General features: G+C 50.2%; 1 protein-coding gene across 1 annotated transcript; it reads right to left on the reverse strand.

Moving 5' to 3' along the window:
• Positions 1 to 1,540: 1,540 nt before the first annotated feature.
• Positions 1,541 to 27,069, reverse strand: MXRA5 (matrix remodeling associated 5). The gene is made up of 6 exons (XM_024756292.1): positions 26,876 to 27,069; positions 21,664 to 21,793; positions 21,029 to 21,419; positions 12,541 to 17,532; positions 8,272 to 9,172; positions 1,541 to 4,589 (listed from the first exon to the last, which is right to left on the reverse strand). The coding sequence occupies exons 1-6, from the start codon at positions 27,061 to 27,063 to the stop codon at positions 2,681 to 2,683; spliced, it is 8,511 nt and encodes a 2,836-aa protein (XP_024612060.1). The 5' UTR covers positions 27,064 to 27,069; the 3' UTR covers positions 1,541 to 2,680.

The raw sequence follows: 27,069 nt of genomic DNA on the forward strand, positions 1-27,069 counted from the left end.
TGGAGACACTTTTGGTTGTCCAACTGGGGGAGAGGAGGGTGGAATGTGATATTGGCACGTAGTGGGTGGAAGCCAGGGATGCTGTTCACAGCCCACAGTGAAGGATGGTCCCCACCATGGAGGATGACTCAGCCCCAGAGAGCAAGGGTGGTGAGGTTTGGAGACTGCCTTAGCATGAGAGACTCAATCTGTTGGTCTCTCTCTATGCACCTATCCATCCATCCATTTGTCATCTATCTTCCCTATCTATATATCTATCATCAATCTAATCTATCATCACCACCATCATCATCTAGCTATTATCTTTCTACCATCTACTGATGTATCTATCAGTCACCTATCTACCTATCATCAATGTATCATGTATGTCATGTATCTGTCTACAATCTATCTTCATCATCATCTAGCTAGTTATTATCTATCTACTATATATTTACGTATCTATCAGTCATCTATCCACCCATCCATCCACATATCTATTTATCTCTACCATCTATCTCATGTATCTTATCTATTGTCTACCTATCAATCATATCTATCATCTATATTTATGTACGTATCTATCAATCATCTATCCATCCATCCACACCCCTATTTATCTATCTCATCTATCTATCATTTATCTGTCTTATCTATCATATCATCTACCTATTTTCTTCCTATCTATCTATCTATGTATCAAATTGTATCTAGATCTACGGTGGTGGTTCTCCACTAAGGGTGATGAGGGGACATTGAAAATACCCGGAGCCATTCTTTGATTGTCAGCCCTGGAGGGGAGGATGCTAGTGGCATCTCGAGGATACAGCCTACAGATGCCACTAAAAACGATACAGTGCATAGGACAGCCCTCACCCCAGAAAATGATCCAGCCCCAAACGTCTGTAGTGCTGGTGTTGAGAAACCCTGTCCTGGGTGAAGGGTTTGTCTATGGAGGAGGAACTCTTCAAGCAGGATGTGTTTCCTACGCATCAGGGTACCCTGAGTGCCCATCCCGGTACCTGGCACACCCCAAGGGGCTGTGTGGTTATCCTTAAGCAAATAAATGGATGCATGAGTGAGACAGTGTCCGTGCTTCCCACAGTCTTGAAAAGCCAAGCTCTCTTTCCCTTCAGTGACTGCCACTCTTTCCAGATTGGCAGCACGGTCAAAAGTCGCATGCTTCCCCAATATTTATCTTGCGTTTGCTTTTTTCCTTCCTCTCGCGGGAAGCCAAAGAGTGCATATTTGAGGACTACTGCGATGGGCACCCGAGATGTCTCTCCCCTAAAGAAAACTGGCTGCAGGACTGCTGTGGCACCTTTTCTTCAGCCTCAAGTAATCCTGATTCATACTGGAGCTGGTCCCACCTAACCTTCCTGTCAGAGACTCTGCCGGAGCTGCCACCTTGGACTTAGTTTCCTTGCTGGTGAAATACTCACAGAGAAGAGAATAATTCCAACGTGGTGGATAAAAGCGGTTTTTCAACCAACCTGATCTAAGCGCAGACTCGCTTGAAGTGGCTTTGGCCCTTGAAAATATCACTGTCATGACTGCCTGGTTCTTTGGAAAATATTATTTTATTATCCAATGTACATCATTTTGACCTTAAAAATACAGCAAAGCAGTCGTGGAAGTAACAGATCTATTTTTCGAGGACACAAATTGACAGGAGGAAAGATATTTCTGGGCTCCTCTGGAAGGCTCTGGGTTCATTCTGGGCAGTCACAACTTCGCTTTGTCCTCCCTCTCCTGTCGTCTCCCCGGTCCCGCATGGCTCTCTCCGGATAAATTTTATCATCAACAGGGAAATCCAGTATCTCAGCATCCCCTACCAGAGGGTCGCTGGGAAAGGTAATATAACAGTGGTTTATGAATTTGAAGGAAGTCGGGAAGGAAACTGGTTTTAATTGCATTTCCGTGCCTGCTCTAATGTATACAAGCCTTGTAAAGACCAATAATTTATTATTTTTAATGAGACAGAAAGTATGTCTTTCTCTTTCTACTCTCATCGTCTGATTAGAAAGGAAAAAAATATATATATATATATAAAACACTATATAAAAAGTGAGTTCCAGGGAGAAAGCATCCTTTCCTATAAAATGGGAGCTGTACTGTAGGACACGTGTACGTGAGACACAAACAAACAAACAATCCCTCTGGTTCTCAGCCCTTGTCGGGCAAACTGGAGTTCTGAAGTGACAGAAGGAGTAACGGAAAGATGGATACTCATTCTAGAACGTTCTATCATGTTACAACGGCAGCGGGTTAACTAGGTAATGCATCTTCCGCGGGGGTAGCAAGGCACTGTGAATCTCTGCAGCTTCTTTGCAGCGCACGCTCCTTAGATATCCTGCAGACGCCCGTTCCAGCATCAGGATGGCGCCAGCAACACAGAATTTGTAATCTGCGCCCAAGTCCTGTGAAATGGAAGGCAAGAGCATATAGCATCCTGTAAACCTGAAAGGAAGTCCCCCAGAGAGGCTGACACCTGCTTCCCGTGCCTGCATTGCTTCCTTTCGTCAACGAGCACAGGTCAGGGTCGACAGTGGGCCTCGAACCCAAGCCGGAGGGGGCCACCGTGCCCCGGGACAAATCCTTTTAGAGCCCTGACTCCCCGGCCCCACCTGTGAACCCAAAGGAGGCTTTGTTCTAACTTCGGAAGCAGCGGCCGTGGAGTCCAGGGTGTGCTCCCGGGGTTTCAGTAGACGTGGACGTAGGTTGTTTTTGAGTCACGGCCCAGGAGGTTTTTGGCGGTGCACTTGTAGAAGCCCGCGTCCCTCTGGGTGGCCTGTTGGATGATTAACGACCCCTGTGGGTGAAGAAACCTGTTCCCGTAGAGACGGGGCTGCGTCCCCACGGTCAGGTGCGATTTGTCCGGCAGCTCCCAGCTTATCTCGGCTCTGGGAATGCCCACGGCCAAGCAGTTCATCTTCACGGTGCTCCCGGGCCGGGTGTAGATGACAGGCGTGGGTTCACTGGTGATCCGGGGAGGATAGGCGATCACGATCACCGGGACGTTCGCGACGGAGGGTCCGTACTCCGTGTCCGCCTTGCACACGTAGGTGCCCCTGTCGAAGACGGACGCGTCGCGCACAGTGAGGGTACCGTTTTCCCAAAGGGTGAAGCGTCCTCGGACCTGGGGACCCTCCAACACCATGCCGTTGGGCAGCGTCCAGGAGGAGTGGGTCTGCCGGGCCCCCGGGAGGATGCAGGGCAGCTGCAGGGTCTCCCCATTGATGATGCTGACCAGATTGTGGTACTGGTTGCTTGTTTCGGGTTTCAGCCCCACCTTCAGAGACACCAGCCTCTCCGTGTAGCCCGCCGAGTTCCTGGCCACGCAGCGGTACGCCCCAGCGTCCACGGAGGAAAGGCCGCTGATGTGGAGCATGCCGTCGCCTTTGTGGTAGAACCTCTGCAGCTGGTGGCCGCTCTGCAGCTCCGTCCCGTTGGGGAGGACCCACATCAGGGTGGGCGTCGGGGTCCCGGCCGCTGAGCAGTTGAGACTGATGGTGTGGCCAGCCATGGCGGTGATCTTCTCACTGACCGGGTCGTGGAAGATGGGCTTCTCCACGGGCTCCAAGACCGTCAGCTGCACAATGAGTCTGGCTTCCCCGCCTTCGTTACGCCCAATGCACGCCAGCTGGACAGAGTCGCTCTTCCTCAGACTCTTGATGTCCAGGGTACCATTGCGATGGACGGTGATGCGGTTACCATAGTAAGGGGCCGGCAGGACCACGCCCTCGGGAAAGGCCCACAGCACGCTTGGCGTGGGGATGCCTTCCGCCTTGCAGTCGATGAGTTTGCGGCTCCCTCCTGGGGCAATCTCCCGCACCGTGGTGATGGCATTGGGGTGCCCGTTGATCTTGGGCGACTGGACGTTGACGTGAATCCAGACCGTCTTCCTGTCCTCCCCGGCGCTGTTCCTGACCACGCAGGTGTAGTTGCCGCTGTCCGAGCGCTGGGCTTTCTGGATAAGGAGAGTGCCGTCCTGATATATCTGGTACTTGTCGGAGGAGGTGGGGATCTGCCTGCTGGTTGGAGAAAGCCAGGTCACCCTGGGCGTGGGTTCCCCTTTGGCCTCACAAGCCACGGTGACCACGTCCCCGTAGGGGACCTGGACCACGGAGTACGTCTTATTCCGGATGACGGCGGGCTCGGTCACCACCTTGACACGCACCCTCATCTCATCCTTGCCAACCTGATTTTCGGCAAAGCAGGTGTAGTCACCTTCCTCTCGCAACCCGACCTCGTTGAAGTAGAGGGTTCCGTTGTTGAAAACGACGTAGCGCTTGGTCCGTCCACCGCTGTCGTCGGACTGCATGAAGGAGTTGACCAGGCTGCCGTCCGGGAGGCCCCAGGAGATCTCGGGGTTGGGGAGCCCGGTGGCCATGCAGTCCACTTTGAGGTCGCCCCCGTAGAAGACCCTGTGGTCATTCTCCTCCTTGTGCTGGATCTTGGCTGCTTTCATGACCACGTTTACCTTAAGCACGACGAAGTCATCGCCAACCTTATTCCGGGCGACGCACAGGTAATCCCCCGCGTCTTTGTCCGTGACGGATTTCACCACCAGGGTCCCGTTGGCAAACGCCTTGATCCTGCTATCAAAGCTGAGCGAGAGAAAGAAAACAGAATAAGATGTCAGTCTCCCGAACGCTGTCTCTCCCGGCTTGAGGTCACCGGAACGCAACAAAAACTTGTGGATCTCAGAACTCTCGGCACACAGGACTGCCGCTCAAAAACGTTAGATGGATTTTGCAGCCCGGAGGCGACGGCCATCCAAACGCAGAAGTGATTTATTTACCACAGTTAAGAACTCCCCGGTGGAGTCTGACCTTTGGCTGGCCTGGCCTCTGATTCGAAGATGTGAAACGCAGTCTAAGACATCAGCCCGGTGTGTGTGGGCGTGTGTGGATCAAATATTTGCCTGGTTGTCAGTGTGGAGCTTGTTGTAATGATAAAAGCAGATAAAATTCTAGCGTCCTGGACAGAATGAAAGTGCATTAACCTCAGGAAGAGGTGACATTTTCCCTAAAAGTTTTATAGACGATTTTTACTCTTGACAATTTTTATGCTGTTGTATCCCATTATGAGGCAAACAGGAAGCAAAGTAGCTACAGTACGGATCACGTAGCTGTGGTTACACCCAGAGTTTCGAGGCTACGATTGGATTCTTCAGAACTTGGTGCTATTGGCGTAAAGGCTTCTTCCCTAGAATCTGTAACGAAAGCTTCATGACCCTCACCAGCTCGTACCCTCCTGCTGACTTTCCGTTTCTCCACGTGGTAGACCTAAACTCACACGCTGCTGAGTTAATATTCGAGAAAGAGTTTTCAGTTTAAAAAGGCAACACGGAAAGAAAGACAGAAATATCTTCACTAGGCGTGTGACATTTTTATAAATATGTATCGGTAGGTCCTCCAGCAACGCAGAACGCATGTTTTGAATAACGGGGCGAAGAGATTTGGGAGGTTTCTGCTTTGAACGTGTCCAGATTGAAAATCTCAATTACTTATAAATTATAATTCTGGCATCTGCAGGGAGAGCTTGACTATTACCCCTAAATATTTCCTGCATACTGTGTCATTCGAATAGCACGTCTGGAACCGTGTCACTGATGAAAAAAAAAGAAGTGTCTGCCTTTGATGGAATTCAAGCCTGGCTACCGTTCATCAAAGCACCCACTGACAAGGACCACGTAACGTGTTTTGTCGGCCACGAGCGAGAGTCAAGTCAACCTGAATCAGAAGGTCATTCGATAGGCGTGGAGCAGACAGAGGCATTTTAATGAGTCTTGGAGTCAGAATCCAAAAATGTATATAGTAGCACATGTCTGTAAACATTCAGAAACTTCTACAGCAGCAAATCCTAACCTTGGTCGCTAGCTGAATCAACAGAGCGACTCTGAAAAAGATGCATGGCTACACATTACGGGAGACTCAGCTTCGAGACAGGAAAGTCCAGTATCTCTGTTTTAGAACAGTCCCAGTGTGTAGGCAGGGCAAACAGCCCCGTTCTTTTAAAAAACTCACATGGGCTGTTTAATTACACTTTTCTAAGAATGTAATTAGCCAGAATCTAGGAATAACGAAGCTACAGAGACCGTGGCTTATGATTTATCGCGAGATACCAGTAGAAGGGCCCCAGTTCACACTGGAACTACTTTCTTTCACTTCAGCGTTCAGTCAGCACTGCCTCCGCCTCGCCAATGTCAATGGAAAACAACCCTGTGCATGGCAGGACACCGGCTCAGCTGGAAGATACTGCGGGGAAAATCGCGTATGTGGTACTCTGGATCGATTGTGCAGGGTTCACTAGGCACCACCCAGCCATCCGAAGTTAAAATACGGCGACTTGGCCCTTCTCCTGCGTTGGAAGGAGACTGGGCAGACCAGACACAGCTGCACAGAGCCTTGGACGCTACTTCGGATCACATCCCAGGGAGGAACCCGCGCTGAGGTGCGGGGGGGTCCCGTCTGAGCTGCCAGGCTGTGTGGGCTGAAGACACACCATAAGCCAGAGGGTTTCCAACATGGCGCCACTGATGCGTCTTTGCTTCCTGTTCCCAATCACTGTCTCTTTCCTCTGCACCTTGTAACAGTTATTAAAGAGACAATGGCTTTTGGGGATCTACCTCAGGGTTTCTCAGCCTCGGCACTCCTGATATCAGGGGCTGGATGACTCTCTGTGGTGAGGCGTCCTGTGCATGGTGGGGTTCCGAGCAGCCTCCCGGGTCTCCACTAATTAAAGGGTAGCAACCCTTCCCCACGAGTTGTGTCAACTAAAAATACGTCCAGACATTGGTGAGTGCCCCCTGGTAGACAGAACTGTCTAGTTGAGAACCAATTCCATAGAGAGACAGGTGACAGACAGAGGGTTAGAGATAGATAAAGATCACAGAAGAGACAAATGACAGACGATATACAGATACAGAGAATACGTGATAGAGACAAACGGAAAGCTACTATAGAGATAAATAATACATATCAGATAGGTGGTGACAGATAGATAAAAATAAATGATAGACAGACACAGATGATAGAGAGAGAGAGGTAAGATGGATGGATAGGTAGGTAGATAGAGCTAGAGACAGATGAAGATAGATGATAAGATAGATAAATGACAGATGATATATATAGATACATAGAATAGATGACAGGCAGATGTAAAGATACTAGCTAAACGATAGATATCAGATAGGTGATGTTAGATATATAAAAATAGATGATTGGTAAATAGGTAAAGGGTTTGAGCTAGATATGGAAAGGTGAGGGATGACAGATAGATACATAGAATAGAGGATAGACAGGCAGATGGAAAGATACCAGATAGATAAATGATAGATATCAGATAGGTGATGACAGATAAAAATAAATGATAGATAGATAACTAGATAGATGATAGTCTTCCTTGCTAAGAAAGTATTTCTCAGCGTCAGCACTACTGATATTTGGGGCTAGACGACTCTCTGACATGGGGCCGTGCTGTGCACTGTGGGGCGGTCGGCAGCATCTCTGGTCTGTACACACCACGTGCCCGTAGCATCCCCTCCTCGTTCACCAACTCTCATCAACCAAAAATGTCTCCAAACATGGCTCAATGTCCCCGGGGGACAAAATCCCGCTTGGTTGAGACCCACTGCTCTAGATTCATACATCTGCGAATTGAAGACGGGGCATGGCAAGGTGCTTTTTTTCCTAGCCAAGATGAACTCTTAGAACTGCAGATGTGCTACCTTTGTGCTGCTATATGCCTTTAATTTCTTTGTTTTACCTCCTTTCCTTCTATTGCTGACACATTTTAAGACGCGATCTGAAGCTCCTATGTGTTTTGTTCAGATTAGAATAAGACAAGAAATTGTTTTATCTAATTATTTCAATACAGTTAAAACTACGAGCATGAAAACAAAAACTATTGCTTTATCTTTCTTTGGAGGCGGGGAGTAGAAAAGCAGGGCTAAGGGCTAGGTGTTTGCTCTGCATCTCAACTGATAAAGACAAGAGTGGGACCTCCCTGGCGGTCCAGTGGTCAACACTCTGCGCTCCCAGTGCCGGGGGCAAGGGTTCGATCCCCGGGCGGGGCGGGAAACAAAGAAAAAAGACAAGATTGCATCGTGTGAGAAAGAAATGCCCCCCACCCGGCCCACACAGGAAGCAACATCTGTGCGTCAGCACTGCCGACAAGGAGTCATTCCTTTTTCTGCCCGACCCCATGAGGAGGTTTCCCCAGCACCCAGAGGGGAGACGGGCTCAGGAGCCCCGGGACTGCTGGCGAGGCAGGAGCGCCACGTACCTGAAGAGCGCGTCTATCATCCTCTTGGACGGCAGTCTCCAGAGGATGCGCGGCCAGGGGTCTCCGGAGGCGCTGCAGTCCAGCCGGAGGGTCCCCCCGTAGCGGACGTCGGTCCTCTGCGGGGAGGTGCCCGTGATGCGCGCGTTGGCGGTGGTGCGCTGCACGGTGAGCTGCACGGTCCTGCGCGCCGAGCCCACCAGGTTGGCGGCCACGCACTCGTAGCGTCCGCTGTCCTTGGGCGCCAGGTTGCGGATGTAGAGGGTCCCGTTGGGGAAGACGAAGAGGTTGTCGTGGATGAACTGCGAAGGGCGGATCTGTGTCCCGTCCCAGAGCGCCCAGCGCACGCTAGGCAGGGGCGCGGCCTTGGCGGTGCAGTGGATGTGAATGCTGAGGCCAGGGGGCAGCGAGATGTTCTCCAGCTCCTCCTGGTGGATGACGGGTGGCAGGGCCGCCACGTGCAGGCGGATGGCGAGGCTGTCCGCGCCGGCTGCGTTGCTGGCCACGCACTTGTACACGCCTCTGTCTGAGAAGGACGCCTCCTTGATGGACAGGGTCCGGTTTTCGTGCAGCGTGATCCTGCCCTCGACGGGGGAGACGGTCTGCCACACCCTCCTGTCGGGGAAGATCCAGGAGATCTGGGGAGCTGGGGTCCCCTTGGCCAGGCACTCCATGGCGATGGTGTCGCCCAGGTAGACGGTGACATCCTTGTAGTGGGCGGCTAGGATCTGAGGCTGCTGCACCGTGACTGACAGCAGGACCACCATCCTGTCTGCTCCGTGCAGGTTTGTGGCCGTGCACAGGTACTGGCCGCGGTCCTGCGCCTGTACGTTTCGGATGATGAACGTGCCATTCTTCAGGACTTCAAACCGCTGTACTCTGGTGTTGGGGGTCATGAGAGCCCCTGGAAACCAAAAACAGGCACCGTCAGGTTCAGGGCAAACACGGTCTTGCCAAAGGGACGAAACAAGGATTGTGAGTTAATCTGATCCTCCTCCTTATGTCCAGACAGTGAAAGCAAAAAAAGACCCACCACCCAGTTCCTCTGATATTCGTCTTGACTGTTACACTAATCCCCAAATCAGGGCATAGGCCACCTTCAGGCCAAGGCAGCAGGCATGGTTTTCAGACAGGGTTCTGGAAGCCGTCATGAACCCCAGGGTCTCCCAGGGTGGCCTCTTCATTTACTTTAGGGACTGGAGAGGCAGCCCCACTTTGCTCAGCCTCTGCCTCGCTGCGTGGAGGCTGTCCTCCTGAGGTCCCCAGGTCGGCTGCAGGGATGCCCCAGGTTCTCAGTCACCGACCGCCTCTGTCCGGCCAGGATCCTGAGAGCGACATGGGGCTGGTCGTGCTGTGCCCCGTCTGGTTGAGTTGCAGTCTGACGCAGGCTTCCTGACGGTGCCTGACAGCCCCACCTCTGCAGTCAGAGGGCACACACCCGTCCTTCTCCCCACTGCCTCTACTCCCTGTATTTTATAGCCCATCTCTCAGGATTCTGCCACAGTCGGGGTCTGTAATAATCAAGAGTTTCTGATGTTTTGACGTGTTGGGGCCTTGCTGACCTTCCAGGGACGGCCAATTCCTAGAGATATAGCAGAGGACCCCCCCTTCCAAATGCAAATTCACCCATCCAGAGCCTGTCCCCCACTCCCTGCTCTGAGAGGCTCCCATACTCTGGGCCACCATCCACCCGCCCTCATCCCCCCAGGACAGGTACCAGACAACTAGGGCAGCCCGTGCACCCAGGACCTGCTGGAATTATTCACACCAGGCTGTCCTAACCCCGCTCACCCTGCCTCACCTGTTCCTTCCTGCGAAAATCACAGTAAAGGCTCTCGTCTGGTTTCCCCCTTTCCCTCTGCCTCCTGACCGACCCTGGTGCTTCCCCGTGTAACCCTGCTTGGTGTGCTGTGCCCCTTCCTCTTGGCCACCGTGAGTGACCAAGTGTCTTTTCAGTGGCAGTCATCTCCTGACCCGTTAGCCTCGCCATACCTGAAAAATAACAAATCCTATACTGAAAGACTGGGAAAAGCCCCAGAAAACCCTGAGTTTCAATCCTCCCACCCTATCCCACGCTGCTTGGTTCCCGGGTCCATGCACCCGTCAGTGGGCTCTTCATTTTAGTTTTGACAAACTCCTCTGCTTCTTTTCCTAGTAATTTTCTCTAAGCTGGGAGTCCTGCCTTGGCATGGAACCCTGGAACCCTGGACGCTGTCCCCAGCCCTAGTGCTGAGGACTCACACCCTCGACCTCCTAAGTTACCTGAAACTTCCCACGACAAGCCTTTCCGCCGTGCACGGGGTATTGCAGGTGAGTCTTCCCAGCCCACCTGCTCATAGGGAAACAGGTGTTGGTTGACGACAGTATAACCTCCCTGCCTTCGAGGAGATGCAGGTCCTTCTGGTCTGCGTCCAAGCCCTCCTGGATGACAGGTGACTGTGGGCGTGGAAGGCCTCCTGCTGCCCCCCAACCACTTCCCCATTGAGGGATTTTATGACGCAGAGACCCCAAAGCGCTTGTCTATTTCACTGGGTTTCAGGTGGGAGGGAAGGCCCACTAAAACTGCCTGCAGATCACGACGGGCAGGTAGAAGGTGGCCTCCTATTAGCACTCGATGAGATGATTCGGCTTACTGGGTAGAAAAGGTTCAATAAAATGAGAGACATCGTGCAGCTCCAGGACCACAGAAAACACCGCTGGCTGGATGGGAGACTGTCTGGTTTGGGCATGAAATGAGGAAGAACTTTCTAAAAACTGGAGCTAGCTAACAAAGGAGAAGCCAGCAGTAGAAACAGATTCCTGGTCAGGTAGAGGAAGGTGCATGACTGTCTAGGGAGGGGGCACGGTCCAGGGATGCTCTAAAATGGCACAAGGTATGGTAGACCTTAAGGATGAACGCAAATGGGATCTCCCAGGGGAGGAATATGCCTTCCTTCGAAGGCACAATCCTTCTAGAATGAAAACCCCGTGGTGTTCCCCATTAGTTATTTCAAGCAAGTTCCTTATTAGATCATTACGAAAGCGTTTGCTGTCAAATGCGGAGCTGATCAAAGACGCCGGTAACTTCCCTATGCTCAGTGCTCTCTGCTCACCACTGGGACACATCCAACATGTGTGAGATAAGCGGGGAATGTACAGTTCTCTCTAGTGATATCAGCACTTGTCATTTCCCGGATTATCTAAATGGCAACCGAAAAAAACCCAACCCTCTGAACAGGACGCGAGCCTGAAGGACTCAGCCACGTTGAGAGAGGAGGGAAGAGAAAGGGGAAAAGGGAGGTCCGTTCGTGGAGGTTGTAGGCCCTCCGCTATTACTTTCTTCCGTCTCCTAGAATCTCTTTCGCCATCGGGAAAGCCGACGGTCATGTTATGAAGCAAAGTGGTCTTTGGGCATCCCAGCCTGCCAAGTAGAGACCACTGTATAGAGCCTTGTTACGGACTGAACTGTGTTCCCACCACAATTCATATGTTAACGCCCTGACCCCCCAGGACCTCAGAATGTGCCTGTATTTGGAGTTGGGGGTCTTTAAAGAGGGGCTGGAGGTAAAATGAAGTCATTAGGGTGGGTCCTGATCCCATAGGACTGGTGTCCTTGTAAGAAGACGGGATTAGGACACAGACACACACAGAGGGGCGACCCTATGAGGACACAGGGAGGAGATGGCCGCCTACACGCCCAGGGGAGAGGCCTCGGGAGGAACCAGCCTTAGTGACACCTTGATCTTGGATTTCAACCTCCCCAAACTGAAAGGAAACACACGTGCTGTTCCAGCCGCACCAACTGTTCCAGTGCTTTGCGACAGCAGCCCGAGGGGACTCATACGATCATATCTCTAGGTTCAAGTCAAAGCAATGCCTGATGAGCTCACACCAAGCTTCACTGACCTTTCAAGCCAGCGCGAGGACAAGAGGGGTTTGCACAATTCCCCTCACGCCCCTCTGCACCCCGACGTGGCTCGTGGATGACCTTTGTGCTGGACCTCACTGGGAAGAGGCAAGAGTGGCACAGCCCTGAGCCTCGGTTAGGAATGCCCTACCCAGAGAAGCTCGTACGTGTTTCCATGACTCCATTAAAACCCGACACCCATTTGAATTCCTCACTTCCCGTGCCCGAAAAGGAATACACCTGTCGGTAGATTCTCAGCTGTCCTTTGCCATCCCATCTGCCTGTCCCTCTGCCCGGAATCTCTGGTCCTACCTGCACTCACAGACTCCAGTAAGCCCCTCCCCTACACAAGCCCTGGTTAAAACGCAGATGTTTAAACAACCTACCTGTGGACGGCTTTGTCCAAGTCACGAAAGGCTTGGGTTTCCCCATAGCCTCACACGGGAACATGACATCTGTCTCGGCAGTGACGGACACGGTCTGGGGCGATTTGGTGATAATTTGGGGCTTTTCCCCGAGCGTCCAGAATTTGGATGCAGGTGGTCCTCTGGAAGAGAAGAGCTTTGAGCTGCTCTGATGGAAGCTTCTGGAAGGCTGGGCAGAAGATATTAGGAAAGGGACGGAGCTCCGGGTGGAGTAGACCAGAGGGATGTTTCTTAAGTTTGTTGAGGGTGGCGCCACGGTCCGGGGAAGGTGCAGTACAGGTGGTGCTGGGGGACCAAAGTCCACATGGGTGATGCTCTGAGAATGTATCCTATTGTAGGGACCTGGGTTGACTTTTCTCCCTCTCGTCCCTGGGGCAGGAGAGGTGGGGATCCGAGGCTTCGGAGTAACTGCCAACTGTGGAAAAGAGAGGGTCCTGTTGAAAAAGAAAGGGACTCTCCCATCGGGATAATAAGGGACTCTCGAATCTGGAAGCTTGCCAGCTGGGTCTCTTGAATCAGGGATGCTGTTGTCTCCAAACAATGTGGAGCTGCCGGTGAACGGGTCAGTTCCCTGGTCAGTCGACTTACTAGGAATGCTAGGTTTGGACCTAGGCAACGGAACCACCGGAGTTGTGGGACTTGGTAACATTGGAGACGTAAGGCGCTTATTCTCCGGCCGATCCCTCGACGGATACGCAGTGATTTCCGGTTTGCTGGTCAGGTGGGGCTGGTGAGTGACCACGTACCTAAAGGAGCTTTCTGTGGCCGTGTGTGGCGGCCTCACGGTTCCTCTCTGGGGGACCGCTGTGGCAGTGACTCTGGCTGGTTGGTGGAAACCTTGGCCCCTCCCAGCCTCGTGGTGAGTATCTGGACCCCTTGGAAGGCTGCTTTTGGTTGTACCATCAAAGGCTGCCTTTTGCGACTCCTGCTTCGGAGTGAAGGTAAATTTGTCCTGGTGGGAAGAGGGAGTGGATAATTCGTTTGGCTTCGATACACGCTGAGTTCCTTCGTTACTCACTGAAGGTGTTCCGGTTGCTGGGGTCCCCGCAGCGTAATGGAAGGAAACATTTTGTTTGGAAGCGTCTGATGTTGGCAGTGTTTCTGACGTAAGAGGTGTGGGCTTTGCGGTCGTTTCTGCCAGAGACACACGAGTTGTGGGTGGGAATGGGGCTGCTGGCTCCCCCACCAGGGCACGTGTGGAGACTTCATCCCGGTGTCTAATTTCTGAACGGATAGTGGCTGGAGTGGTTTCACGATGACTCTGACCACCGATGGAGGTTTCCGCCTGACTTGAAGACGCCTCTACTTTTAGGATGGCGAGAGTAGTTGAAGGGACCACTTCTTCCTGTTGCGAGAGCATAGAGACTGTGGCAGAAGGTGAAAACTCAGAAGGAAAACCTGGGTCCTCCAACCCTTTTAAAAAGGGTGAGTCTGTAAGAGCTTCTGAAGAGCTGGTGACAGGTGGGTCTGTCTGTAGCCGCTCAGGCCGGGCTGCCCTTGGAGGAGCCCACTTTGCACTTCCTGGAAAGCCAGAAGGAGGGGGTGCCTCCTTAAATACTCCCACACTGGAGACCTCGGCCCCAGAAGGCGATGCCCCGCGAGTGACTGACTCGCCAGGGACTAGACCGTCGGTTTCATAGTCCTTGATGTTTGTGACATCATAATTCTTAATTTCCTTTCCGTCCGATACAGGCTCGTAAGTGACTGGAATCGTCTCTTGGAATTTATCACGAGATAAATGTGTCTCGGTGGCGGCTGTCCTATAATCTTCCACTCTGGTTATCTCGCGTGGGTCTCCAGTTGTGAGAGAAACGGTGGTGGGTGCAAGTACAACTTCTGAACTGGGGGTAACAGTGCTTTTATATTTATTTTCTGGGGAAGGGCTGGGCTTGGACACAGACGCTACAGAGCTCATGGTAGAGGTGATGTATCGATGTTTCTTTGGCCTCTTCCCATGTTTCCTGCGTGGGGTGCCCCTGGATACCGGTTCTGCATGCTTCTCCACGTCCATCAGTTTTGGGGTACCAACTGTGCTATCAACCCAAGATGTAGGAACCAGCAAGCTTTCCGCTTGGCTTGGAGTCTTCACTTCAGGTGCCCGAGTCAGTGGTGTCAAAAAAGTGGCCGCTGGGGCAAACGTCGTGGGCGGGGTTTGTTTATGCCGGTGCCGGAATCGATGGGGGCGTAATCGCCTCCTCCCGTTGGGTCTCTTTCGGGAAGGATGAGTGGTCAGCGCTGATGGGGAAGTGGCCTTTTGGGTTGGCCGCATCATCGCTACCGTGCTGGTGTCCTCGTCGAGCAGAACGCCAAGTGTGGTTCCCTTGGGATGCTTCATGGCAGTGATGCTCATCGTGGCTTCCAGGGCTGAGTCCGGCAGAGTGGTGGATTCGACGCCTTGCCTCTTACTCTCAGGAATTCTGGAGCTTTTGGGGTCTCTCTCTAGCAGACCTCCTTCCTGCAGTGTCTGAGAATTCTCCTCTGTGCCCTTGGGAATCAGTGGGTGGCCCTGAGCGCTTAAACCGCTTTTCACAAGCTCGGGGCTCTCTGTTTGCTCTTGCAGGGCTGTTTGTGCTGGGACTCTGGGGTCCCCTAAAATGGGATCTTCAAATGGCTCAGAGGTCCTGGTGTTAGCAACCCACGAGGCAGGCACTGGAGTAACGTGTGCGGAGGTCTGTTCTCTCGTCGTCCTTTCACCTGGCTGTGAATTTGTCTCCGGATCTTGGTAAAAGTATGGCAGGGTCTCGGACTCAGCCAAGGAGATGGCATCCAATGGAGACCCATACTCACTGGATGGAGACTCTGGCATGGATCCAGCGTCTAGTGTGGACCAGCCCTCTGTGGCTATGTTTTTGTTAGTGGGCTCTTCGCGGACCACATCCAGGGTCTGGAGAGTAGAAGATTCGTAAGGCACAGGTAGCAGTGTCGTGGCTCTAGCCCAATTCGAGTCAACTGCAGTGGGAGCTGCAGGCTTGGTCTTCTCAGAAAACTCACCATCAATCAATTCTTCCAGGTGTGTGCTTGTCACTTTGGGGTCAGCAAGAATCACTCCATCGTGGCCAGACTGCACCAGAGCCCTCCCGGTTGAAGACACAGTGCCAGCAACCTGCTCTTCCTTGCCAAATAAAGAGACGTCTCCTGAGGATTCTTCCGCACCGGTTGTGGTCTGCACGGGTGATACTGAGCGGGGAGCAGCGGCTGGCAAAAGGGGTGTCACTTCTAGACTCTCCGATGGAGGAGTGCTGGTTCTAACGACCTGGGGTACTCCCGTTCCCTTAGGGAGACTTCTCCCACGCACTCTGGCGAGAATGTCTGCCCACTGCTCTGGACTGATCTGTTTGTTTGCCACGTTTATCCTTCGTCTGGACTCAAACACTCTGCGACCTTCTGCGATGTTGGTGTCTGGCTCCTTTTCGGAAGTCTTCCAGTGTTTCAGTTTTCTGCGCCCTTTCTTGGTTTTCTGACCTCCAGCGACGGCGTCGTCCTTTGCTTTGATGAACATCTCTTGGTCCTTCGGATGGAGAACCCTCTTCATTGTGTTACCTTCATCTCCTAGGCCGGATCCCCCTTCGTCCTCCACGACATCTCCTCTTCCTCTGGGAAGGGTCTTCCCACCTGGGCGTCTGCCTCTTTTCGATGACCTGGCAGATCCCTTCTTACTCACCGTGATCCCCACTGTAAAATGATCTGCCCCTTGCTGGTTGACAGCCACGCATCTGTAGTAACCACTGTCGCTTCCTTGGACCTCTGGGATGTAAAGAGTTCCATCGGCCAACACGTATGTGTGTGACGTGTTAGCCATATCGTTAATTATCCTTCTGTTTGGAAGGATCCAGCTGATCTCGGCTTCAGGTATGGCCAGTGCACTGCAAGGCAGCGTCACCGGCTCCCCTGGGCTCTTCTGAATGGTCACGGTATGTCCATCAGGGGGCTGAGTGACAGGTGCTTGCACAAGGACCCTATAGACCATTCGATCCATTTCATCCCTCACCTGAGCGATGCACTGGTACAGACCAGCGTCTGACTGCTCCGTGGATTTGATCTTCAGCCAGCCGCTGGTGAGGATGGAGAATCTCCCGTCCTTGTCTTCCATTGGTGCTTTCAGGACAGAGCCATCTGGGAGCACCCAGGAGATGGATGGGCTCTCAGAAGCCTTCACGTTGCAGCTCAGCTGGCATGGACTCCCTTCCAAGATGGTCTGGGCTCTCTGCACCGCTCTGCTAGGCTCAATCATTACCCAGCTTCTGCTCCGAGACGGCCTCGCGTCTTTGGCGGACACGGTGACAGCGTGTTGAGAGGAATAGGACAGCAGCACCGTTTGGGCCGTACTCTGACGTCGGTTGAGTTGGAGGCCTATGGACGGCTGTGTAACCCACTCTGGCTCTGCCAGGATGTGGGCTCTGACGCCCGTGTAGTAGAGGGTCTCATCGTCGGCGTCTTGCCTGTACCGGTAGCCGAGTCTGGGGTCTTTGCTGAGCGTGAGTTCCCGGTGTAGCTTCACAGGGACCTCGCTGTAATAGGCAATCAGCTTCCAGAGTTTCTCATAGTTTTCTCGAGTCATCGGACACTCAAAATCCAAGGCGACCGTGGCATTTACCTCTATCTCTTGAGGGTCTGTCTGGTTCAAGTGTAGCTGGTACACGTCCACGGGCTTCTTGATGTCACAGACCAAGTTCACTGTGTTCCCGTGTTCGTCGCTCATATTCAGAGAGATGTTCCATACGGGATACTGGAAGCCCTGCAGGGAGGACGGGGTGTCACCGTCCTGCTCTTGACTCTGATTTTCCTCGCTACTCCGGCTCCCGTTCCGTCTCAGAGGGGACTCGATAGAAGGCTTCTCACAAGCGATGTCCTGCAGCCTCTGAATCTCTTGTTTGTGCAGCTTCCTGGGACTGAAGCACATGGAGCACAGCTGACCCCCTTCGTAGGCTTTGTCCTTCTTACACTTCAGGATCCCTGAAACACGCAACCACACACAAACATGCTATAAGTCGGCGACGCAAAGAATGGCTAGAGGGTTAAAGCCTTTGCATCTTTATCACCCGGATGCACCTCCACAACGACTTAAGCCCTCACCCACCTCGCTCTGTGACGTCCCCTCTGACTTGAAGTCAGTTTAGCACGGTGCATGGTACCTCACCGGGGTTTTGGGACTTCTGGACGGTGAGTAATGAGTACTTTTCTAAAGGGCATCATTTTTAAGTTAAAAAAGAATGTCTGTTTGTACGTATTCTACAAGTAACCTTTTACGAGGGCCCAGGAGCATCTACGTTAAGTCACTGCAACCCGTGAATATATTTCCAGGTTACAGGATCAACAGTTGGCATGGATCGTATCGTCTACCTTTTATAATTATGTTTTCTCTTGCTCAAATTATTCATTTCAGGCAGTGTTTACTTTGGATTCACATTTTACTCTTGGCTTCCCGGACATTAAATCCTCCAGAATTTTCTCCTTCTCTGGCCAACACTGACTCTTTCACTGTTTCCTCCTTCTCTGCCCAACTCATTATGGATGATGTGTTCCTTGAGTCGGTCTCGGCCCTTTCCCTTCTTGTGCTGAGGTCTTAGATGGCCTCGCCCACGTGCATGGTTTCAGTTACCGTTCACTCGCCAGTGATGAGTTCCAGCTGTGCTTCTCCAGCCCAGACTCATTCTTATGAGTCCCACACCCAATGCCCTACTTGACGCGTCTATTAAAGGGCACAGAGGTTCCTCGAACTGACACCTATAGAACCACATTATGTTTTCTCCCTGCTAGACGTCTCGTGGCTTTTCTGTATTCGTAAGTGGGGAGACTAGAAAACTAGGATGCTTTTTGACAGTCTTCGTGGCACGTGTCCACTTCTTTCCCTCCGCGCTGGGAATAAAACAGCCAAACTGCCGTCACCCGGAGTATTACAAACCTTCCAACCAATGTCACTATGTCTACTTTTGCTTCTCTGAATGCAGTTTTCTATTCGAGTTTCAAAGTAAAAATCTCGAGATGCAAATAGGATGGTTTCACATACCCCCCCAAACACACATACACACAAATACAAGACATACCACACAGACACACATATGGACACACACAAACATATACAGACATAACGCATACATATGAGCACACAAGGGCACAGGCGTGTGTCTGCAGAAGGGCTGCGGTGGCTCTCTACCCCCCGAAGCTCCATGATTCCACCACCAAGCGTGTAGTGTTCCTGCTGGGAAATGACGGTTTTCAGCCTGTCTTGGACCCAGTGGGGTCTGGGCACTGAAATATGAACGGAGGCGACGTGTGTCTTTTCTGATTAAGAAAATTAAGAGGTCAGTATACCTGTCCTTCCTCATCCTTTGCCTGATTTAGCAAATCTGGTATCAAATGTAAAGTGGAGCCATCGATGAAAGAACCTGAATCTCGCCATCTTCACATGGAGGAGAGACACCTCGCCACTGCAAGTGCCTACGTTAAACTGTGGCAAACCAAACCAAAACTACAATGAGGTACCACCTCACACCAGTCAGAATGGCCATCACTAAAAAGTCTACAAATAATAAATGCTGGAGAGGGTGTGGAGAAAAGGGAACCCTCTTGCACTGTTGGTGGGAATGTAAGTAGATACAGCCATTATGGAGAACAGGATGGAGGTTCCTTAAAAAACTAAAAATAGAGCTACCGTAGGACCCAGCAATCCCGCTTCTGGGCATATACCCTGAGAAAACCAAAATTCAAAAAGCACACGCACCCCAGTGTTCACAGTAGCCAAGACATGGAAACAACCCAAAGGCCCATCGACAGATGAATGGATAAAGAAGATGTGACACATATATACAATGGAATATTACTCAGCCATGAAAAAGAATGAAATAATGTCATTGGCAGCAACATGGAGGGACCTAGAGATTGTCATACTGAGTGAAGCAAGTCAGAAGGAGAAAGACACATATCACACGACATCGCTTGTATATGGAGTCTAAAAACGTGATACAGAAGAACTTATTTATAAAACAGAAACAGACTCACAGACATAGAGAACAAACTTACGGTTACCAAAGGGGAAAGGGGGGAGAGGGTACATTAGGAGTTTGGGATTAACAGATACACAGGACCATATATAAAATAGATAAACAGCAAGGACCTACTGTATAGCACAGGGAACTAAACTCCATAAATAACCTACAATGGAAAAGAATCTGAAAAAGAATATATATACATACATGTAAAAAAAAAAAAAAATATATATATATATATGTGAAAACAAAATTGTGACCTAAGGTGTGTGGGCTGGAAGTTCCTCGATGGCCACAGGCTGAGAGGCTAAGCTGAAATTAAGGGTAGCAAGACCTCTCAGAGGAGGAGAGCTTTCAGTGAAAATCTGAACGCTGAAAAGAAGCCAGACCCTTGAACATCTAGCAGAAGAGTTTTCTTGGTAGATGATGACCAGGTCCAATGACGCTGAGCTACAAATCGGTTCAGACGGTGCCTGGAACAGAAAGCAACGCAGTGTGGCTAGAGCAGAGTGAGTACAGGGAACAGTGGGACCAGCCCATTGCAGGAGGGTAGGCACCGCGCTAGCCTGCGCTCTAGAGCCCACGTGCCACAACTACTGAGCCCGCGAGCCACAACTACTGAGCCTGCGCTCCAGAGCCCACGCGCCACAACTACTGAAGCCTGCACGGCTAGGGCCCGTGCATCGCAACTAGAGAAAAGCCCACGCGCAGCAACAAAGAAAGACCCAACACAGCCAAACTTAAATAAATAAATAAAATAATAAAGTAAGAAATGTTTTTAAAAAAAGAAAAGAAAAAGACCTACTCAGAGCACTCCATTTGCCTCCTTAGAGACAGGAGAAAGGAGTTAGACCCAGGCTGGTGGCTGTGAGGTTGGAGATGAGCCACGAGACTCAGGTAGGATAAGCTCAATGGGCTCTGAGAACGTGGGGCTTGGGGAAGGGGGTGTAAAAGAAAAAGGAAAAAAAATCTTTCTTATTTTGATGCAAAATCTACTTTCTTGCAACTTCTACCTATCAATCCTGGGTTTTTTATCCCCCCCTCTGGCTCAATACAGAACACCTGTATCCCTCATCACAAAAGAACAATCACATAGCCAGCCCAGTGTTCTCTTTTCCGAGCATCCCTGAACACTTCCTGTAGGACGAGGATGCACGGAAAATCCAACCTTTAGCTGTAACCCAAGGTCGAAAAGGATCCTCCAAACATCCTTGCTATGCCAACCAGAGTCAACTGTCTATCACTCATTAAATGATAACCACTCTACATTTCGATAAAGGATACCTGCATTTGAATTACGCCATGGAGCTGCCTTGACATTTCAGTTATATCATTTCCTGCCTCACTGGTTTGAGGACGTGGTTTCACCCGACCTAAGATGAAGCAATGGTGCAGAAAGTAGTTTGTCCAGAGAGGTAAAGCTTGGGCAGCTAAGGGTCACGCGGCCGCTCTCCTGTCCTCACCTCTCGATTTTGCATCCCATTTCAGAAACCACTTCATCTCACAACCACAGGACCACGGGTTCCCGTGCAGGTAAAGATTCTCCAGAAGCGGCATGCTCTGAAGCATGCCGGGGGGAAGGGTTGTAATCATGTTCTCGGCTAAGTAGAGGTGTCTCACGGTGGAGAGTCTGAAATAATCCAGAAACGTGAACGTGGAGAACGTGGTGGGGTGCAGCTGGTGAAGCGCGTTTCCCTCTAAGTGGAGCAGCCTTAGGGACGTTAAGCCACTGAACGCTTGTGGGTGGATAAACTCGATCCTGTTGTGGTCCAGGTGTAGCCTTATTAGGTTCCAGAGCCCCCGCAGGGTCTCGCCTGTGATCACTCGAAGCTTATTGTAGCTGAACTTGAAAACCTACAAAGACAGGGAGGACGGGAAATCCTGTCTAAGGTTAAATAAAAAACCAGAAGACCAACCAACCCACAGCCAGGAAGAGAAACCAGAACAAAGGGCAGGAAAGGAACGACATTAAGCTCGTTTCTTATGTGAAAAAAAAAAGGCCATTTAAATCATTGTTAGGGAACATTCTATAGCTTCCCCTCTTCATGACTGGTCCTAGAGGCTGCTAGTCGTGCTGTTCATAAATGCCCGGGTTTACCTGGAGAGAAATGAGGTCTCTCAGAGCCCCGTCGGGGATGCTGGGAATGTCATTGCCGTGAATCATAAGTAGCTCCAACTTGGTCAGTCCCGCAAACGAGGTTTCCGACAAAGCCTGTATGCTATTAAACCTGGAAAATAAGTAACTGAAATGAGGAACAGTGAAGTTCAATCCCATCTGGGGAGGATTTCCCAGCCCACCCAGGGGCAACTTAGCAAAATGTTGATTCTAAGGTTGTACTGGTGCCATTCACAAAGCATAATCCTCTCCCTCCTTGTCCTTGTCTATTTCTAAGGTTGCAAAGAAACCCACACATTTTTATTAGCCTTCGTTCAGTGAAGGTGTGATCGCTGGGAATTCTGACTGAGAGTACACTTACGTGGTCACAGGCTATTTGGGGAGATACATAAGATTTAGACCTTTAAACGCAGCTGGTCGAAAGGGCCCCTCATTGGAAATCATAACAAAGACACGCGGCCAGCACGAATGGAAACCAAAAAACCAAAAAAGACAGCTTTGGAAGTGGCTCTGCATATAGTAAGACAAGGACGTTCTCTGAAATAAAGGACCAAATGAAACAGACACCCTTATTTCGCAGACACAAGCTCCCATTTCTGATGGGTGATGGAAGTTATCTGTAAACATTCTGGTGCGTTTGGGGTGTTGTTTTTGCGTAGAGATTGGTAAAGACGCTTCCTCGACCGGTCTGGAAATTCCTCACTGCTCCGTTGTTAGTGACACCAGGGAATCCCCAAAGTGAATCCCTGGAGAACCAATTATAAGATGAACAGAGAATCCTGTACCTTGCTGTGTTGTAGGGCAGGAACCTGGGGTCAGGGCTTCTGCGGAAATCCAACACATCTATCCTGACATGATTTCTGTATTTCCCCATATCACCTCAACAAAAGGAAATGCATCTGTAGAGGAGGCCGGTAAAAGCTCAGAGCTAACTCGGTAGATGACGGCCAGGTCCAGTTTCCTCCTGAGACACATATGTGCCCCACACCTCGGTGATCACAGCCTCTAGGGAGGTGAGGTCCACCCCAGAGCTGAACATCCTGCAATGCACTGGCCGGCCCCCATGACAAGGAACCGTGGTGTCCAAAACGGTAAGTGGGCCCCAAACATCATGTGCTGAAGTGGAGAGTCCCTGCCTTAACCCAGGTCGGGATAGGACGGGGGGTTGGTGTACTGCCTCATTTGTTCATCATTATTTGGACTCTACCAAGAAATCCGCCTGAGATGGTGAACACCCAAGAGGGGATGAGTGTCAGCCCGTAAACTCTCTTCCATTCCTTGTTGCCTGAGGCTCGTCTGGAAACAGTTCGTGGGAGAATATTATCAGGGGAAGTAGGTGAGGCTGGCAGGGACCAGGTAATCTAAGAATTGGGAGGATGTAGAGAGGAAAGAGCTTCCTTTGTTCCAAGTCCACCGGGAAGTCACTAGAGGGTTTTCAGGAAGGCTGTGGTATGAAGAAAGTCACGTGGTAAAACAACAAAGCTCCACTCTGTGCAGAATGGGTCAGAGACAGACAAGAGGGGAATGAGGAGACCACGTGAATCCCGGGGAGGGACGCCGGTGTCCGCGGGCAGGGTGGCAGCCGTGGAGATCAACGTACATGGCAAGTTTCCAGACGTGCTTAGCGCAAGAGGCCACAGGCAAGGCTGAGGGATGGAATTGCAGATAAGGAACAGCTTGCGGGGGAAACACTTGCAAGTTATATTTGCCACGGGATGTTGAAGAGGCTGGTCAGACGCCACGGTGAGGGTGGGACTCGGGAGGCCCGTCAAGACCTGAGATGTGCACATGCAGGAAGCATTCCCGAACGGACGCATGAACCAAGGGCTTGGGGGGAGGTGACACCACCTGCGAAGACCCCACACGTAAAGAAGCGCAGAGAGGCCAGAGGGAAGAGGCAGGTCTTGACTCGGAGGCAGCGGTGGTGCAAGTCAAAGGCTCCATCTCTCAGATGGGTCAGAAAGAGTCTGATGTTCCACATCCCATTTTCGTTCAAGGCTGTGCTATTCCTCTCCTGGAATTTTTTTGTCTCCCCAAAGCCTCACTTCCAACTTGACGTCCAGCTACAACGGTGGATGCCGCGGCGGGGAGAAGATAAAGGGGAGGAAGATGTTTGGGTGCAGAGGGCCACCTTGTTTGGATTCCCTCCCCACCTGAGTAAATCCCCTCAAAGTCCTGGATGGGGGGCATGTCAGCTCAGGAATCCTCCGTCCTGCATCACCTTCCTGGTGCTTCTTTATAAGAGAGTGACAGACGCAGGAGCTGCTGGTGTCAAGGTTACGAATGCGGGGCGGGGTGGGGGACATTTCCGGGACGGACAAAAGACAAGGGAATCACGTGAATGGCAAGTGCAGGAAGCATGGTATTCTCTCTGCACACCCAAGGGGTGTGGGTGAATTCTCCCCGCACCTGTCTAAAAGCCAGCAGAGAGATGGGGAAACTCACGTGGCAGTCAGGAAAATAATGTGACCGGCAGACTAAAATGACCTGGTGTACAGTCCCATCCTTTAACTGGTCAGCTACCCATCCTTCTCTCCAAAGCGTCTTCCTCATCTGTTGACGGGCAATAACTGACCACATAACCAGCTAAATGGAATGATTTTTATATCAGAAACACAGGGCCGTTTTGCAATATATACACATATCAAATCATTATGTTCTACACCCGAAACTCATATAATGGTGTCAATGATATCGCAATAAAAGAGAAAGAAAAACAAATACAGGTAAAATTCCTTCACGGATACCCGTTAGGATCCCAAAGCAAAATTTAAAATGAAAAAGAGCTGATGGGCATGGGAGAAATTTCAGAAAGATGTCATCAGAACTCATCTTTCAATCAAAGGGGGAAAAATCTTTAAAGGTCTATAAATCAGACATTTGACTGGATGATATTTTCTTACTCAGAAATATTTGGAAAGTGATTTCTGAAAAAGCTTTGGGGCTGTCCAAACAGGAAACAGCAGATCTTTCTTTCAGTGCTGAGTGAGAACCCTAAAAACATCTGTGTGGGAATGAAAATTTTTCGTTACTGCTCTGCCAATAATCCCTCATTCCTTGAGAGTTTTAAACCCTTTCCAGACCGCTAATAGACAACTCAGACCCTGAGTTCTATCTGTATTAGACGTTGCTATTGTTTTTTGTTTTTTTTTCCCCAACAAAAGGCACAACGCCAGCCTCCTTATCTGCTTTGAGACTGGTTTCCAGAAATAGTGCTGTGATATTATAAGAGTGATTTTTAAAATGTGGCACATTGAATAATGTTACAAATGAAGCCAGATGGAAGTAATATATGTGGGTGCAGTGAAACTATTCCTTTCTTTCCCCTTTATCTTTAATATCACACAAAACCGTCTCAAGATCTTATTGGAGACGGTAGGAAAACGAGTAATTTTGATATCTGTCTTTCATTCTAGTGGCAAAGCCTTTAGGACACTGTAATTCACTGTAAGTGTTCAGCATTCATTGTTTAAAATGAAACCACCGAGAACTATGTTCTCACTGAGACGTGACACAGGTTCCACGCTTACAAAACACGTCATTTTAAAGATGGGCGGAAGAGAACCCTCCTGGAAACTGTGAATGAGATGCAAACCGCTCCACAAAAAAATAGTTTATAGGTCTTGCAAGTCTCAAGCTATCACACAGCTAACTTTTGGGAGAGGATGCATCCGGTTTCTTCCCCAACCCCCCCAGCCAACCTGACAGCCCAGACCCTCAACACACAACAGGTGAGGCATTCGGGGCTCCTACACAGGAAACACGCAGAAAACAGTCCCCCTGCACCTTCAATCCCACACTGTCTAGGGGGCTCCCCTAAGGCCTAACAGTAGCCCCGATTCTGTGCCCTGACAAGGGGTCAGCCTTGAGGGATTAGGTAGTTAACCCAGTAAGAGGGACACTGTGCTGAAAATGGCTCATGAAAGGTGTGATCCCTATAGACAGAGCTCTTTTGCACCCCAGGAGGTGTTAAGAAAGAAGAGAAATCATAGATAAGCTCTATTTTCCTTTCCACAAACTAGCACAGCCCATCCCAGCCTGACTCAAAGCAGCCCCAGTTCCTCTTCTGAATGAATTGTAAGATTGTGAAAAGGAAACTGGTTTTAAAATTGTAAAATGATTTAAAGATGGCAACAAGGAAACTGTTACTATTCTCTCTGCTGGCAAAGCCAAATTGTTTTCCCCACGGAACCATCATCACTGTGGTTAGATTTTTCAGAGCGTCACATCGTAAAGGTTGCCAAACTTTTTTTGGAGGAGGCTATTTAATGGTCTATTGCTATGGATTCAGTGTTTTTTCTTATTGTCTTAACTTCCCGTTCTTTTATTCTACTACTGGACTTTATAATCGATAAATGCAAGAATGGTTGAAGCTCTGTACTCAGAGATGTCTAGGCAGGTTTACAATTCTTTGTTTCATCTTATGAAAATGTCCCCACAGTGGCTCTTCATCAAACCCTAAATAATTTTGTTGCTTTATGGGTGGCAGAAAGTAGCTAATAGGTTTTGTTGAAGAAGTCCAAATGATTGTTTACTATTGAAGTTATACATTGTTTAATATGAAAATTGTACGTGAGTACCTGTAATTCATAGCAATGTACGCTAATGTATAGAAAGCATATATGGGTATAAGAGGAAACTAAAAATACAAAAATTCTACCTTGAAATGCTGCATTAAAATATCTGTTTAAAAGATATTAATATTTTAAATAGGCAAAATCTCAAAGAACTCTTATTTCCTCAATGTCACAACTGCGTCATGCAGATAACCTACAAGATGTCACAGATGTCTCACTTATTCTTTTTATTATCCTGTAATAGTTCCTGAAGTCTATTTAGAATACTATTAATATACTTATGCGTGTGTCATATGCTTTCATATCTGCATTAAAGAACTGTTATCACCGGAGACTTATCAAGGAACTGAAGCTCTCCGAGACGGTTCGTTATTAAGCCTTGTGACAGAAGCTTCTGGTGATGGATCAATTCGGATAACAGCCCCCAAAGGACCACACTGAGTAGAGTTACAAATGCCCCCTCGATTCCGCCCATATAGGAGCACATAACGCAAGACACAGTGACACATAAAGCAACATATATCCGCAGTTACGTAAACGCACACACACATAACGAAAAACCAAATCAACACGCACGCAAGGAGGCTGAGATGGCTCAGAAAGAACGTGGTACAAACCCCAGATTGATTCTTTCCACATGCTTAGAAATCCCAGCGGGCACGGAAGCCAAGGAGCGGAACGTGCAGTGGACCTCGCTGGGAACGTAGCAGGCGCAAGGATACGGACAGGCCAGCGCGGCGCGCGGATGTCCCCACAGCAGAATCAGTACCACGGAGAGTGCTCGCCACTGCGCCCGCGTTGGCATCTTGTC

The sequence above is a fragment of the Neophocaena asiaeorientalis genome, unplaced genomic scaffold (assembly GCF_003031525.2).
Source record: "Neophocaena asiaeorientalis asiaeorientalis breed wild unplaced genomic scaffold, Neophocaena_asiaeorientalis_V1.1 scaffold69, whole genome shotgun sequence".
Classification (NCBI taxonomy): domain Eukaryota; kingdom Metazoa; phylum Chordata; class Mammalia; order Artiodactyla; family Phocoenidae; genus Neophocaena; species Neophocaena asiaeorientalis.